General features: G+C 46.8%; 1 protein-coding gene across 1 annotated transcript in view; it reads left to right on the top strand.

The window, feature by feature from the left end:
• Positions 1-14,619, top strand: part of SIK3 (SIK family kinase 3) — a 146,615-nt gene that overhangs the window by 115,715 nt on the left and 16,281 nt on the right. The window contains exons 15-19 of the mRNA XM_073585214.1: positions 10,057-10,200; positions 12,552-12,705; positions 12,891-13,016; positions 13,322-13,422; positions 14,505-14,614. Coding sequence (XP_073441315.1) covers positions 10,057-10,200; positions 12,552-12,705; positions 12,891-13,016; positions 13,322-13,422; positions 14,505-14,614 — 635 coding nt within the window. The remainder of the gene's footprint in view (positions 1-10,056; positions 10,201-12,551; positions 12,706-12,890; positions 13,017-13,321; positions 13,423-14,504; positions 14,615-14,619) is intronic.

Genomic DNA, 14,619 nt, shown 5'->3' with positions numbered 1-14,619 from the left:
GGAGAATTGAGCCCTGACACACGTCGCTGTTTGTGTAGAGGTGTTCAGACTTTCTGTTCTTGTGTATGCGAATTCCAACTACCATTTTTTTTTTTTAACCCTAAATGCATAATATTGGGATTAAAAGAAGGATTTTGGGTTCTTACCGTAAAATCTTTCTTGGAGCCTTCATTGGGGGACACAGATTACCATGGGTGTATGCTGCTGCTAGGAGGCTGACACTATGCAAAACAAAAAACTTAGCTCCTCCCCGGCAGTATACACCCACCGACAGGCACCAAGTACCTCAGTTGGTGAGAAAGCAGTAGGAGAAGCAACCAAAAACTATCAACATATGTACCAACCCAACAAGGGACTCAAAGACCCAACACGGTACAACTTAAACAGGGAGGGTGCTGTGTTCCCCAATGAAGGCTCCAAGAAAGAGATTTTACGGTAAGAACCCAAAATCCCTCTTTCTTTATCGCCTTATTGGGGGACACAGATTACCATGGGACGTTCCAAAGCAGTCCCGAGGGTGGGAACAGCCATAAAGGAACGAAAGAAGGAAGGGCTTAGGTCGGTCGATGTGCTACCGCTGCCTGCAGAACCTTCCTACGAAGAGCTGCATCAGACGAGGCCTGGATATGAACCTTGTAGAACCTCACGAAGGTGTGCAAAGATGACCAGGTAGCAGCTCTGCAAAGTTGTAAGCAGGGCTGTGGAGTCGGAGTTAGTTTTGGTTGGAGTCGGAGTCGGTAGAAATGTACCGACTCTGACTCCAGCTTTAAAAAAAATGTATTAATATTTCATAATTCAACTTTCATATGAATTTTATAAATGTTACTCAAATATATATGTTCTATCAAACTATGAACAACAGTGATAAGCAGTTCTGCTGGAGATAGAGACATTTCTTACTACTTGTGTGTCACTGTTCTCCACTGCCCTTATCTAATCTTATACTTGGTTAACCTCATGCTGCCCCAACCCCCCTACTTACAGTGTATGAAACTGAAAGTGAAAATGTGTTGCAAATTCTTAGTAGTAAAGCTCCTCCTCTAGACTAGATCATACTAGGTGTGCGTCTTCCAAGCATCTCACAGCTGCCTGCTACTCAGAAGAGGAAGACTGTAAGAAGTATTATCCTTTCAACAAACTTTGCATCAGTTAACTGTGAGTACATGAGGAATAATAACAGTATTACTGACCACTATATCAGTTGTACGACCTGGCAATAATTTTGTACAATTGTTTTTAGGAAAAACAATTGTCATTTAGATTGTGAATGCAGAATTAAAAACCTGAGAATGTCAAAGAAGCATCACATTAAATCAGCTGTATTTGAACATTTCACCATCACTCAAGATAGAAAACATTATGTCTGTCAGTGTATGACAAATGATCCAGACGAAAACAAATGCTGTGAAGCCAAGATGAGTGCATATTCAGGCAAAGATAAAAATGCTCCTACCAGAGCTTCTAATCTAAAGAGACATTTACAGCGCTTTCATCCAGAAGTACAGAAAGCAGTGGATGAGAAAGACTGCATCCAAACCAATGAACCAGTGCCCAGCTCTTCCAGCCAAACAAAGGAGCAGAGAACTTTGCAGCTATCAGTTGCAAGATATTTTGTCAGTGACAAAGTTAGTGACAATGACAGTAGATACATTTAAAAAACAGATCATAGAGCTTGTTGTAAAGGATAGTGTGCCTATTTCATTATTTTCACGACCAGCTTTTATGTGTCTGAATGGGGAAATGGCCCGCAAGCTTGGTGTTTCTCTGGAGAGAGAGAGAGTATTAGAAAATTAGTAATCGAAGAAGCTTTTAAACAAAAGGAAGAACTTAAAAACACTCTCAAGGGACGCTTTCTGTTTCTTAAAATGGATGCCTGCACACGTCACAGAGTGAACTATTTTGCCATCGATATCCGATTTGTTTGTGACAAAAATGAAATAGTTACCAAGACATTGGCAGTAAAAGACACCAAAGCTCATCACACCAGTGAGTTTCTCCAGGTCTTGGTGGAAAAGGTTCTGCAAGACTATGAACTTAAAAAGAGCAAGTTCTTTCTGTCGTAACTGACAATGCTTCAAATATGATAAGTACTATTAAGCTAATGAATGAGAGTAATGATGGTGACCAGCAGCTAGAAGAACATTCTGGGTCCACAGACACAGAAATGTTTGAAATAGAGGAACACAGTATTGTAACTGAGGAGCAAACTGAAGTTGCTTCAGATGAACAGCAACATGATAGTTTAGATCTTGTTGAAACTGTGTCAATATGTTCTTTCATTCATCACATGCGCTGTGTTGTGCATACGCTACAGCTGGCTATAAGAGACAGTCTGCAAGAAGGACATGCTGCTGCACTGATTGGCAAGGTGAGAAAATTGGCTACTGTTGCCAGAACCCCTAAAGTTGACTCAATTTTGAAGAGACGTGCTGGAAAAGGGGCAATTATTTATCAAGCCACACGATGGGGCAGTACTTACTTAATGATTCAGCGCTTGGTTGAACTGAAAACCTTTCTTGTAGACATGGCTAACCCTCAACTGACGCTAAATGAAAGTCAGTGGAATCAGGTGACTGAGCTGGGAAAAATTGCTAGAGCACCCATTTACAGTGACTAAAAAATTACAAGCAGAGGACTTAACTCCAGGTATTTTCTTAAAGGAGTGGAAGAACCTGATGTTTCGCCTGTCCCAAAGAGGAGGGTTAATTGCAAGTGGCATTGCTACATCAATGAAACGGAGAGAGGAGCTACTATTACAAAATAACATTCTTTTGGCAGCTGTTTATGTAGACCCAATGCATCGGATTCTTCTAGATGATCAACAGCTAAGTAAAGGAAAAAAAGCTCTGTTTGAAATAGCAGTAAGGATGAAAGGGTTGCAGAACAGTCAGGAGGAACAAGAAGAATTTGGTCGTCCTGCCACATCTTCACCCTCATCATCAACTGATGAAGAATTTAATTTTGAAAAATATTTGGATCACAAGGACTGTGCAAAGCGTTCCCGCATAGAAGAAGAGTCATCCCCATCAAGGAACACAGCCAGTACATTTCAGCAGAATTTTTCATGTGCACTAAAAGAAATTGAGAAATTTGACCGTTCATCAAAAATAACAGTGCAACAAGCGATTCCTCTGTATCCTGACATTGTCAGAGATGTTGCCCGAGTGGTTACTGCTTTGCCACCAACACACGTTAGTGTAGAGAGGTTGTTCTCTGCTCTCAAAATAATTAGATCAGATTTGAGGGCATCCATGAAGGAGGATCTGACAGAGGCAATACTTTTTCTGAGGACAAATGTATAGATTTCTTCTTATTAACTGCATAAGTGTTTATTGCATTTTTAATTACAGTTTAGAAAAGTTTATAAAAGTTATTTGCTATATTCTAATTGTATTCTAATAAATGTAGTTTTTGCTCTAAGTGGTCTGATTACTTATATGATGGTGAGAAACTGAATAAGCACGATGTTTAATATTTTACAACAGTAAATTTGTTGTTATGAATTGGCCATTTATGATGGAGCCGGAGCTGGAGTCGGAGTCGGAGCCTGATAAAATCCAGGAGTCGGAGTCGCAACTGTGGCTTACCGACTCCACAGCCCTGGTTGTAAGGCCGAAGCCTGGTGTTGCACAGCCCAAGAAGCCCCTACGGCCCAGGTGGAGTGGGCTCTCACTCCCGGAGGGGGCCGTTTTTCCTCAAGTCGGTATGCCTCCAGAATGGTAGAACGAATCCAGCGAGCAATCGTAGATTTGGATGCCGGAAGCACTTTCCGGCGACCTTCAGAGATGACAAGCAGGGAATCGGATTGGCGAAAAGAAGCGGTCCTGGCAAGGTAGACACGCAAGGCTCTCACTACATCCAGTTTGTGGAGCGACTTTTCCAGAGGATGAGCAAGCGCAGGACAAAATGATGGAAGGACGATATCTTCGTTAATGTGAAAGGGGGATACCACCTTTGGAAGGAAGGAACTGGCCTGAGAATGACCTTATCTTGGTGGAGGATTAGGTACGGGGAACGACAGGATAAAGCCGCCAGCTCAGAAACTCTCCTGATGGATGTAATGGCCATTAGAAAAGCCACCTTCCATGAGAGAATGGACAGAGGAATGTCCTGGATTGGTTCGAACGGCGCCTTTTGGAGAGCGCCAAGAACGAGAATGAGATCCCACGGATCTATCGGAGAATGATGAGGCGGAGCCACATGGGCGACTCCTTGGAGAAAAGTCTTCACCTGCGGTAAGGAAGCCAGATCCTACTGGCAGAGGATTGCCAGGGCAGACACCTGACCTTTGAGGGTACTGAGAGACAGGCCCGCATCCAAACGGGACTGGAGGAAGCCAAGTATGGATGGAATGGAGAACGACAATGGAAAAACATCGTTATCATCGCACCAACAGAAAAATGCCTTCCAGTACCTATGGTAAATGCGGGAGGAGGCTGCCTTCCTAGCTCTGTTAATGGTTTGAATGACCCGGCTGGAAAACCCTGATTCTCTCAGATTTGCGGCCTCAACGGCCATGCCGTTAAACTTAGAGACTGAGAATTATGGTGGTAAAGGGGGCCTTGTGAGAGATCTGGACGGTCTGGAAGCCTCCAGGGGACGTCCGAGCATGTTCACCAACTCCGCGTACCTAGGATGTCTTGGCCAGACTGGAGCCACCAGAATGACTGGGATGCTCTCTGACTTCATCTTTTTGACCGTCCTTGGGATTAGGGCAAGGGGAGGAAACAGGTAAGGCAGTTGGAACTGGGACCACGGAATTACCAGGGCGTCGCAACCGACGGCTAGAGGATCCCTGGACCTGGCTACAAAGTGAGGAACTTTGTTGTTCATCCGAGATGCCATGAGATCGACGTCCGGGGTGCCCCAACGCTGGCATATCTGATTGAAGACTGTGGGATGAAGGGACCATTCGCCTGACGCTAGACCCTGGCGACTTAAGAAGTCGGCTGCCCAATTCTCCACCCCTGGAATGTGAACGGCGGAGATCGCCGGAACGTGACGCTCTGCCCAACGCAGTATCCTTGCCACTTCTGACATTACCTGCCTACTGTGAGTACCGCCCTGGTGGTTTATGTACGCCACGGCCGTGGCGTTGTCTGACAGAATGCGGACTGGTTTGCCTACGAGGAGAGGCTGCCAATGAAGGAGAGCAAGGAAGATTGCTCTGATCTCCAGAAGGTTGATGGGAAGAAGAGCCTCCTGGGCGTTCCATCACCCTTGGGCCGTTTTCCGATGGTAAACCGCCCCCCATCCCAGGAGACTGGCATCGGTGGTGATGACTTGCCACTGAGGCAGAAGAAAGGACCTTCCCTGGAGAACTGACGCCGGCAAAGTCCACCAAGTCAGCGATTGTCTGACTCTGAGCGGAAGGAGGATGGGGTGGTCCAGAGAAAACGAAGTCTTGTCCCAGACTGAAAGGAGCAACAGCTGGAGAGAGCGACAGTGAAATTGTGCGAAAGGCACTGCTTCCATGAAAGCTATCATCTTCCCCAGGACCCTCATGCAGGACCGAAGGGGCATGATCCTCGAGCGTTTTAGGGATCGGATTCCCTTGCAAAGGGTTGAAAACTTGTCCCTCAGTAGAAACACCCGGGCTAGATTTGTGTCGAATTCCATGCCCAAAAAGGTCAGACGCTAGGTAGGGTACGGGATGGACTTCTCTTTGTTGACTATCCATCGAGGCGGCCGAGAGCATCCAGGGTTATCTGAAGACTTTGAAGACAGTCTTGGTGGGACGAGCCCTTGATCAGGAGATCGTCCAGCTATGGGATGATGAGAATCCCCCTGGATCGAAGGATGGCCATGACTGTTGTCATTACTTTCGTAAAGACACGGGGAGCGGAGGCCAGGCCGAAGGGAAGGGCCGCGAACTGATAGTGATTGTCCTGAATCGCAAAGCGGAGGAATCTCTGATGTTGCAGACAAATAGGGATGTGGAGGTAGGCATCCTGTATGTCAGCAGAGCAGAGGAACTCTCCGGGTTCCTTCGAGGCTATTACCGAGCGCAGGGACTCCATCTTTAAGTGGAGGACCCTCACATGGCGGTTGAGCAACTTGAGGTCCAAAATTGGACGAAGAGAGCCGTCTTTTTTCGGGACTACGAAGAGATTTGAGTTGGACCCTGAAAACCGTTCGTTTGAAGGAACGGGGATGACAACCCCGGCGGAAAGAAGGGAGGAGACGGCCTGAAGGAACCCTGGAATCTGGGACCGCTGTCTTGGGGGTCGAGACAGGAAGAAGCGACTGGGAGGGAAGAAAGTTCTATTTTGTAACCGGAAGTGATGATTTCCCTGACCCAAGCGTCATCGACAACAGACAGCCAAGCGTCCTTGAAAAAGGAAAGTCTGCCTCCCACCCTGGAAGAATTTCCAGGTGGGGGTGACCCGTCACTTAGAGGAAAATCTGCCGGACCGGGAGCCTGAAGACCTGGTGGGCTGGCCTCTTGACCTCCAGCGGGGAGCGGGTTTATATGATGGTTTCCTCCGTTCCCTGGAAGCGGAGGGCCGGTCCTGCTGGGATGAACCTTCTGTGGAAGCGAAGGGGCGAAAGGACCTAAACAGCCGAGCAGCCTTTTTGCTGAAAAACCTTCTAGGCCGGGACTAAGGAAGAGAGGTACTTTTACCACCAGTGGCATCCGAAATGATCTGATCCAGCTTGGCTCCAAAGAGCCTAGAGCCGTGAAAAGCCAGGTTAGTGAGCGACTTTTTAGAGGTGGTGTCCGCACTCCACGACTTCAACCAAAGGATGCGGCGTATGGCTACTATGTTGCTGTTAGCTCTTGCTACACACCCGGCCGCGTCCAAGGAGGCGGCCAAAAGGTATTTACCTGCATGATTACTTTGATCTGCCAAATCTGCCAGCTCGTCCTGAGGTGCTGCCGCTAAGATGCCCTTGCGAAGAATTTTTGCCCAACCTGAAATGACCTTGGCCACCCAGGCGGAGGCGAAAATAGGACAGAGGGAGGCGCCGGATGCCTCAAAAATTGACTTAGCCAGAGATTCTATTTGCCTGTCCGTCGGATCTTTAAGTGAAGCTCCGTCCGGGAGGGATAGAACCGTCTTAGAGGAAAGACGGGAAACTGGAGGATCTACCTCAGGAGCTTTGGTCCATTTCGTGACTAGATCCACCTCGAAAGGATATAGCACATCTAAGTACTTGCGGCCTGAAAAACGTTTCTCAGGGTGTTCCCAGTGATTGGCTAAGGAGGTGTCGAACTCCTTGTGAATAGGAAAGGTTCGAGGGGGAGGCCTCTCTCGCTTAAGAGACAGAGTATTCCTGAGGAGATGCCTTATCTTCCTTTATTTTGAGGGTTTGGAAGATAGCTGATATGAGACTATCTACCATGTCCTGAGTTCTAGCTATGTTGTCCGCCTCTGAGTCAGATCCGGATTGGGAATCATCGTCTGACCTATGGTCGTCTGCTGATGAGGGAGACGAGGAGCGTAGCCTGGGTGAAGCGGAAGGACCTTGCGAGCTAGAAGAAGAGCCAGACAGAGCCCGCTTCCTAGAATCTCTACCCGGCCTGTCTGCTTGAAGGTCGCGGTCAGGTGCAGGCGACTCACCGTGAGGGGCGATCAGCGCACAGGTGGCTGTAGATAGCTGAGGTAACCGTTCTAAGACCTGGACCAGAGACTTAGAAACTTTAGTAAAATCAGAGACTGACTGAGACATTGCAAAGGCCCACTCAGGGGGTGGCGTGCTCTCATTTCGGGACTCGGAGTGTTCCTCGGGGGGCAGACATGGCGGAAGGGCTGCAGGACGGGCAGAAAGGAGACGAGATGCCCACTTCTTTTTATAGCGCGCGCAGGCGTAGTGAATAGCTGTGGGTCTGGAACAGAGAGCCCTTGCAGAGTTGGGCATAAGTCTTTGTGGCAGTAGCACTAAGCTGACAGGTAACTGCCGTGGGGAGCGAAGTGTAGCGTTAAACTATAGCAGCGCCGAGCCTACCGAGGTTCAGATGCGGAGCAAACACCTTGTGTCCCCCAAGAAGAGATCCGGAGAAGGGAGAGAAAGTGATCTCTCAGAAATGCCAGAAAAATTCTAGCGGTGGGCTGAGCTTAACGGCTGAGCCGTGTGATTGGATGAAGACCGAGGGGGGCATGGCTAGAGGGGGAGACTGATGGCGCTGAAGAGAAAGCAGCCCCGTGATGGGCTGAAAAAGGCGCGAATAAAGCACGCGCAGAGAGGAGGAAGAAGCTTGCCAAAGTGAAAGTTAAAGCGCGTCTCCCCCCCAAGGCTAATGTCGGACGGCGTATCCGGCGCCCTCGATGCTGTGGACATATGAAAGAAGAAGGTAACTGCTGGCCGCCGAGAAGAAACACCAGAGAACTCCCTCAGAGCAGAGCGATGGCAGGGGAGACGCGCGTCTGGGGGAAAAGGGGGCGGGAAATTCAAACCGGCTATTATAGGAGTCAGTCCTGAAAACTGCCATGTGAACAGAACGCAGGGTGGGAGATTCAAACAGGGGCCAGCTCCCCCAGTGACTGCTACTAGATGCCTGTGTCATGCTGCGGTACTGAGGGGGTCAGCATAGGTCCAGGTGAATGCGGGGCTGTAGGGGACAATCAGACAGCTTACCTGATGTCCCTGAGGAGGGTGACCGCAGGGGCCCACGAATAGAGAGCAGGCCGCTGGGCGCGAAAGTCCTCTGTACCCGCACCATGTCCCTATAGTGCAGAAGACTGCGCCATTTCTTGCTGGAAGGAGGAATGTCACCGCTGGTGATCGCCGTCTTCCTCTCAGCTCTGTCCCGGGAGAGGGGTGAGGAGGGGAATTGGCTAGGACCGGCCACCGTCATCAGCCCATAGCACCCGAGGGTGATAGGGGAAAAGTCCTGCCTGCGGTCCTGAGAGTTGCGATGTGGGCACTACCACATTGCTCGCTCAGCTCCCTGATATGGGGAAGCAGGGTGAACGTACACCCTGTTTCCTGATGCTGAATCTGAAAAATAAACGAAAAAGATTAATACACACACAACTAAAGCCTAAAAAGAAATTAAGTGCGGATCTGGGAGATCCTGGTCCGCCTCCTACAGACACTAAGCACAAACTGAGGTGCTTGGTGCCTGTCGGTGGGTGTATACAGCCGGGGAGGAGCTAAGTTTTTTGTTTTGCATAGTGTCAGCCTCCTAGCAGCAGCAGCATACACCCATGGTAATCTGTCCCCCCCAATAAGGCGATAAAGAAAATGTTTTGCAATTCACGCATGGCTTTTTACAGTTTGTGTTGTACTTGTCCATCTTGCTTGAGCAATCCTAATATTTGACAACCATCCAATATACTTATGGGTCCAGTTGAGACCAACCTAACACAACATTGAGTTAAATGAGAATCCTACAGCAAGCTTGTTTTTATGGTCCCGTACCGGAGTGTTTGTCTTTTATCCTTTTTTTTTTTTTTTTTACTTTTTTTTTTCCCCTGACTTGCTCTTGGTGATTTATAAACCCATCAATGTTGGATGAACCGGAGACCCTGCATTAGCCTCTTATAGAAAAGAATACATTGTATGTAAAGGGTTATTCTTAACATTTGCGTGTTACCTCTTAGTCACAGTTTAAGCGATAATCTGCCAATATTTGATCTGACACTCACTGATCCCGAGAATCTGGCTTCAATCAGTGGGATGGTAATAACTTGCCTTGTTCAGGTAGACTCCGTTGGTTCACATGACACATTATAACTAGTGTTGAGCGAACGTGCTGGGATCAGGTGTTATCTAAGCATGCTCTGGTCCTAACCAAGTGTCTTCGGCGTGCTCAAAAAAAATGTTCCAGTCACTGCGGCTTCATGTCTCATGGCTATTCGACAGCCTTAACACATGTAGGGATTGCCTAACAATGAGACTATCCCTCATGTGCTGTGACTGTCGAACAGCTGCAGGGACTGGAACATATTCAAGCACGCTGAAGACACTTGGTTAGCAAATGAGCATGCTCAGATAACACCTTATCCCAGCACGTTCGCTCATTACAAATTATAATCATATATATATCTATAACTGAGAGCGTCTCCTCACACAATGGAGTCCTAATTTATCATTTATCATAATTTCAAGGTATCTTGCAAACCGCTCCAAGAGGCACACACTGGCAATGACAAGTCCTTCAGCTGAAATCCCCCCAGAATTACAGCGCCAGTTGGGGCAGCAGGCTTTCCGAAACAGAGTGTGGCCTCCGCACCTGATCCCTGACCAACATCGGTGAGTACGGTGATCATGGGTGCACTGGTTTTTTTTTTTAAACCACCTCCTTCCTAAGCCGGTCATTGCACATCTGATTGGTGTAGCCCTTCTTTCTCCCTGCTTCATCTGTTGGTAGGGAGACCACCGTACACATAGGTCAGGCCTCCGACCTCTCAGAAATCAGGGGTTTAAGCATTGAAGGGAATCTGAGTATCAGCTGCCGGCACCGCCATCAGGGGCTTATCTTCAGCATTCTGTAATGCTGTAGATAAGCCCCCAACTTAACCTGAAAGATAAGAAAAATTAGTTAAGGTACTGTCACACTTAGCGATGTACCAGCGATCCCGACCAGCGATATGACGCGGTCAGGATCGCTGGTACATCGCTAAGGCCTCTTTCACACTTCAGTTTTTTGCATCAGTTATAATCCGCCAAAAAGGCGGACAAGCGGATCCGTTCTAAACTGATGCGAACGGATGGCACAGGATCCGTTTTCAGACGGATCCTGAAAATGAAGAAATTTAAAGGAATCGCTGGCCAGAGAGAGAGAGAGAGAGAGAGAGAGAGAACGAACGAACCCAGAAAGAATTTCGGGTTAAATGAGTGTCTGGAGGATCCGCCAGAGAAAAAAACGTTACAAGCTCCGTTCTGAAATCTTTGAGGATGGTGACGGACAGCAACTTTTGTCAGATCGTCACAAAACACGGATGCAACGGACAGCAATCCGTCACAATCCGCTATTAATGCAAGTCAATGGGAAAAAAACGGATCCTCAAAAAAAAAAATCAGGATCCGTTTTTTTTCAAAACCTGGCGGATTGTGACTGATTGTAAAAAACGGAAGTGTGAAAGAGGCCTAAGTCGTTGCTAGTGAGCTGCCACACAGGCAGATCTCACCAGCGACATCGCAGGGGTCGGGGGTCGCTACTTGCCTGTCAGACGAGGCGATCCTGACGTCCTCCCGCCCGTCTAACGGTGATGTCCTCTTCTTTGCTGCCTGTCGTGGCTCCTGTGCAGGCGCATTGCTCTGCCCTCAACAGGGCAGAACAGTTCACCTGCGCAGGAGCCATGACAGGAAACAAAGAAGAGGACGTCACCGTTAGAAGATGGGAGGCGCTGGACCGCGACACCCATCGGACCAAAACCGGACCCGGACTGCCCCTGGGTGACTATAATATAACTCATTTTGCTTATCTTTCAGGTTACGTCGGGGGATTATCTACAGCATTACAGAATGCTGAAGATAAGCCCCTGATGGCGGTGCTGGCAGCTGATACTCGAAAAATGGGGTGACAGATTCCCTTTAAAGCTCATTCTCCTTTCCCGACATGCATTTCCAATAAATAATCTTTGTGACTAGAGAATAATGGTATCTCTGGAACAACAGTGCATTTCTGTGTTTTCTTGGGAACTATGTCCCAATGGTGTCCTTGCAACCTTTGAACAGTCGATGCATACGTGATCATGCAAACTTTGCCCAACACATACTGATTGCCACGCTGGAGCAAATAGTCCTGGGATTCTTTGTTTTCTCAAGGAAGTCGGCTGTACTTGCATAACAGGTGGAGCGAGAATTATTCGCCTTTCAGTGTGCGTTTATCTGTCCTGCATAGGCCAGATATATATATATATATATATATATATATATATATATATATATATATATATATATATATATATATATATATATATATATATATATTGTAGGTGTATATTAGATACTGAAGAACAACAGGCCAGATCTGTGTGAAGTCTTCAATCAATTCCAATCTATCCGAGCGGTCTGTCCCTAAAAACGTAATGTCACAGATATACTTTATACGACCAGCAAAGTGAATGAAACTTTGCAAAAGTTTTCATGCGTGAACTGAGCTACGGTGCGGATTTTAAAGTGGTCATCTTATTTTCGTAAATGGGTAACATTGCAAAGTGCTTGTAAAAACAGACTGCTTTGCAGTGTACAGTCGCTTCCAAAATCAAGAACGGGGGGAATGTGTAATTGTTTTCTTTTTTCGCCAGGTTATCAGCCACCTCTGCAGTATCAGCAGTGGCCGGTCTCCTAGGCATGGTTCATGTGCTCTGAAACTGGCCAGATCTGATCATTTTGTGTCCCTGAGCTCCTCCGGTGCTGTAGATGCAAATCTACCTCTGCTCGCAGAATTGGAGAGCGCACAACAACCATGTTGCTGGCCCAAACTGTCGATAATCAAGAGCGCGCCACCACTACCCCGGCAAGCAGAAAGCCAGCAGGCAGAGCAGCGGTGCACTCCTGAACCCTTTTGAATTTGCATCAGTTCATTTTCCGCTGCAGATTTTCATTGCCTTATGGTAATAAACATCCATTATGTGGCATCATTTTTGTCTTTCTAGCTCCATGTACAAAGATTCAAACACTCTTCACCTTCCTGCTGAGCGCTTTTCCCCTGTGCGCCGGTTCTCAGATGGAGCCGCCACTATTCAAGCGTTTAAAGCTCATCTGGAGAAAACGGCACACCACAACAGCAGCATAAAACAGCTACAACAGGTAATGGATAGGTAGGAACAGAAGGCATTCACAGTGGCTCAGTGATTAATACCTTTGGGAATTGGGGGCCTGGCTGGGGGGCGTCTCGGCGCTCCCGGCTCAGGGGGCGTCTCGGTGCTTGGGGTGGGGGGGGGGGGGGGGAGTCTAGGCGATCCCGATGCCGCTGACTCTTTGCTCTTTTCTAGGAGTGTGAGCAGCTACAGAAGCTGTACGGTATACACATGGATGAGAGGACGCTGGAGCACACACAGCAGCAGCACGTGATGTACCAGCAGGAGCATCAGCAGCACATTCTGCAGCATCAGATCCAGGTACGTCACTTGCATAAAGCTTCCTTTCTTAACATGGCTTACAGTAGCAGAATTCTTCAGGGCTGCAGTACTGAGGCGGTGGACTTTATTGCACCTTACTGTCATTTTTTTTTTTTTTTTTGGTTAGTGCAGATGAGATAAATACGAGCTGAATTTTCTATTAATGCTACGTGTGGCTCGATTAAAGGCGTTTAGTTTTGTACTGGCTTTTTACTGTAAAGGCAGAATAGATCGTAGTTCCAAGTGATATAATAAATTGTATTTCCAAGTGATGTAATCTGCTCCTTCCTTTTATTGCTTATCAGGATTGTATCCGTCCTGCACAGCCATCTCCTCCTCTGCAGTCATCATCCATGGTACCGGCTTGTGAGAATCAGCCCGCGCTCCTTACACACCAGCTTCAGAGGTATTGGGCCACTGACTGGGAAAAAGAGGCATTAACACCGCACTGGAGCATTGTTCTGATCCTTTTCATGTTAGGTGTTATTGAAAAAAACCTATTGTGCAAATTAGTTTTTTATGTTAATGGTTTTTTTTTTTTCAAATCACTATATTAAAAGATGCATACATTTTGCAATTCAGTAGGTTTAATATTAGACTCATAAGTTCTTCTCTATACAAACACTTCAACAGTCTTTATAATCACATACAAGATTTACAGGGATAACTCCTCTGTATACAGTAGATAACATGGGATCCAGCATTCTCAATAAGAGAGGTCATAGCTCACCTCCTCCTCCTCCTGTTCAATGACTGATAACATCTCTATATACAGTAGATAACATGGGTTCTACCATTCACAATAGGTGATGTCACAGCTCCCCTCTTCCCCTGCTGTACAATTACTGGATAACACCTCTATATGCAGTAGATAACATAGGATCCCCCATTCACAATAGGTGATGTCACAGCTCACCTCCTCCTTCTTACAATGACTGATAACAGCTCTATGTACAGTAGATAACACAGGATCCACCATTCACAGTAGGTGATGTCACAGCTCACCTTCTCCTTCTTACAATGACTGATAACAGCTCTATGTACAGTAGATAACACAGGATCCACCATTCACAATGGGTGATGTCACAGCTCACTACCATCTCCTCTTTTCACAATGATTTTTACCTGAAGTAGAGCATGCTCAAATGTCACTCCTTTTCAATCTAATAGGGTCTGAGTCAATCTATGGCTATTAAGGTACATGTAAGGTGCAATAAGTTATTAGGCTTAATGCCCAGTTAAAGAATTTTTAATTTATTTTTTTATTTTGTTTTTAGATAGTGAGATAAAAAATAAAGTACATGATCAAAAAAAGATTAAAAAAATACTTATAGAATAAAAAATGTTAATGATCCAATAGGCCATTTTCTGATAACATGGTCCCTTTAAAAGGGCTGTGTTATGGCAGAAAGAGCGTGCAGACACTTCTGATTTCACTTTCTTGTTATTTGTCGCTCTCATCACTGGTTTTATCCTGTTTGATTTCAGATTGCGAATCCAGCCTTCTAGTCCTCCTCCTAATCCAGCCAGCAACCACCTCTTCAGACAGCCAAACAATAGCCCCCCGCCATCTTCCAGTGCCATGCTCCAGACACATGGTAAT

The sequence above is a fragment of the Dendrobates tinctorius genome, unplaced genomic scaffold, assembly GCF_039654945.1.
Source record: "Dendrobates tinctorius isolate UK_male_01 unplaced genomic scaffold, ASM3965494v1 ptg000086l, whole genome shotgun sequence".
Classification (NCBI taxonomy): Eukaryota; Metazoa; Chordata; class Amphibia; order Anura; family Dendrobatidae; genus Dendrobates; species Dendrobates tinctorius.
This window is presented reverse-complemented; position numbering and strand designations above follow the sequence as displayed.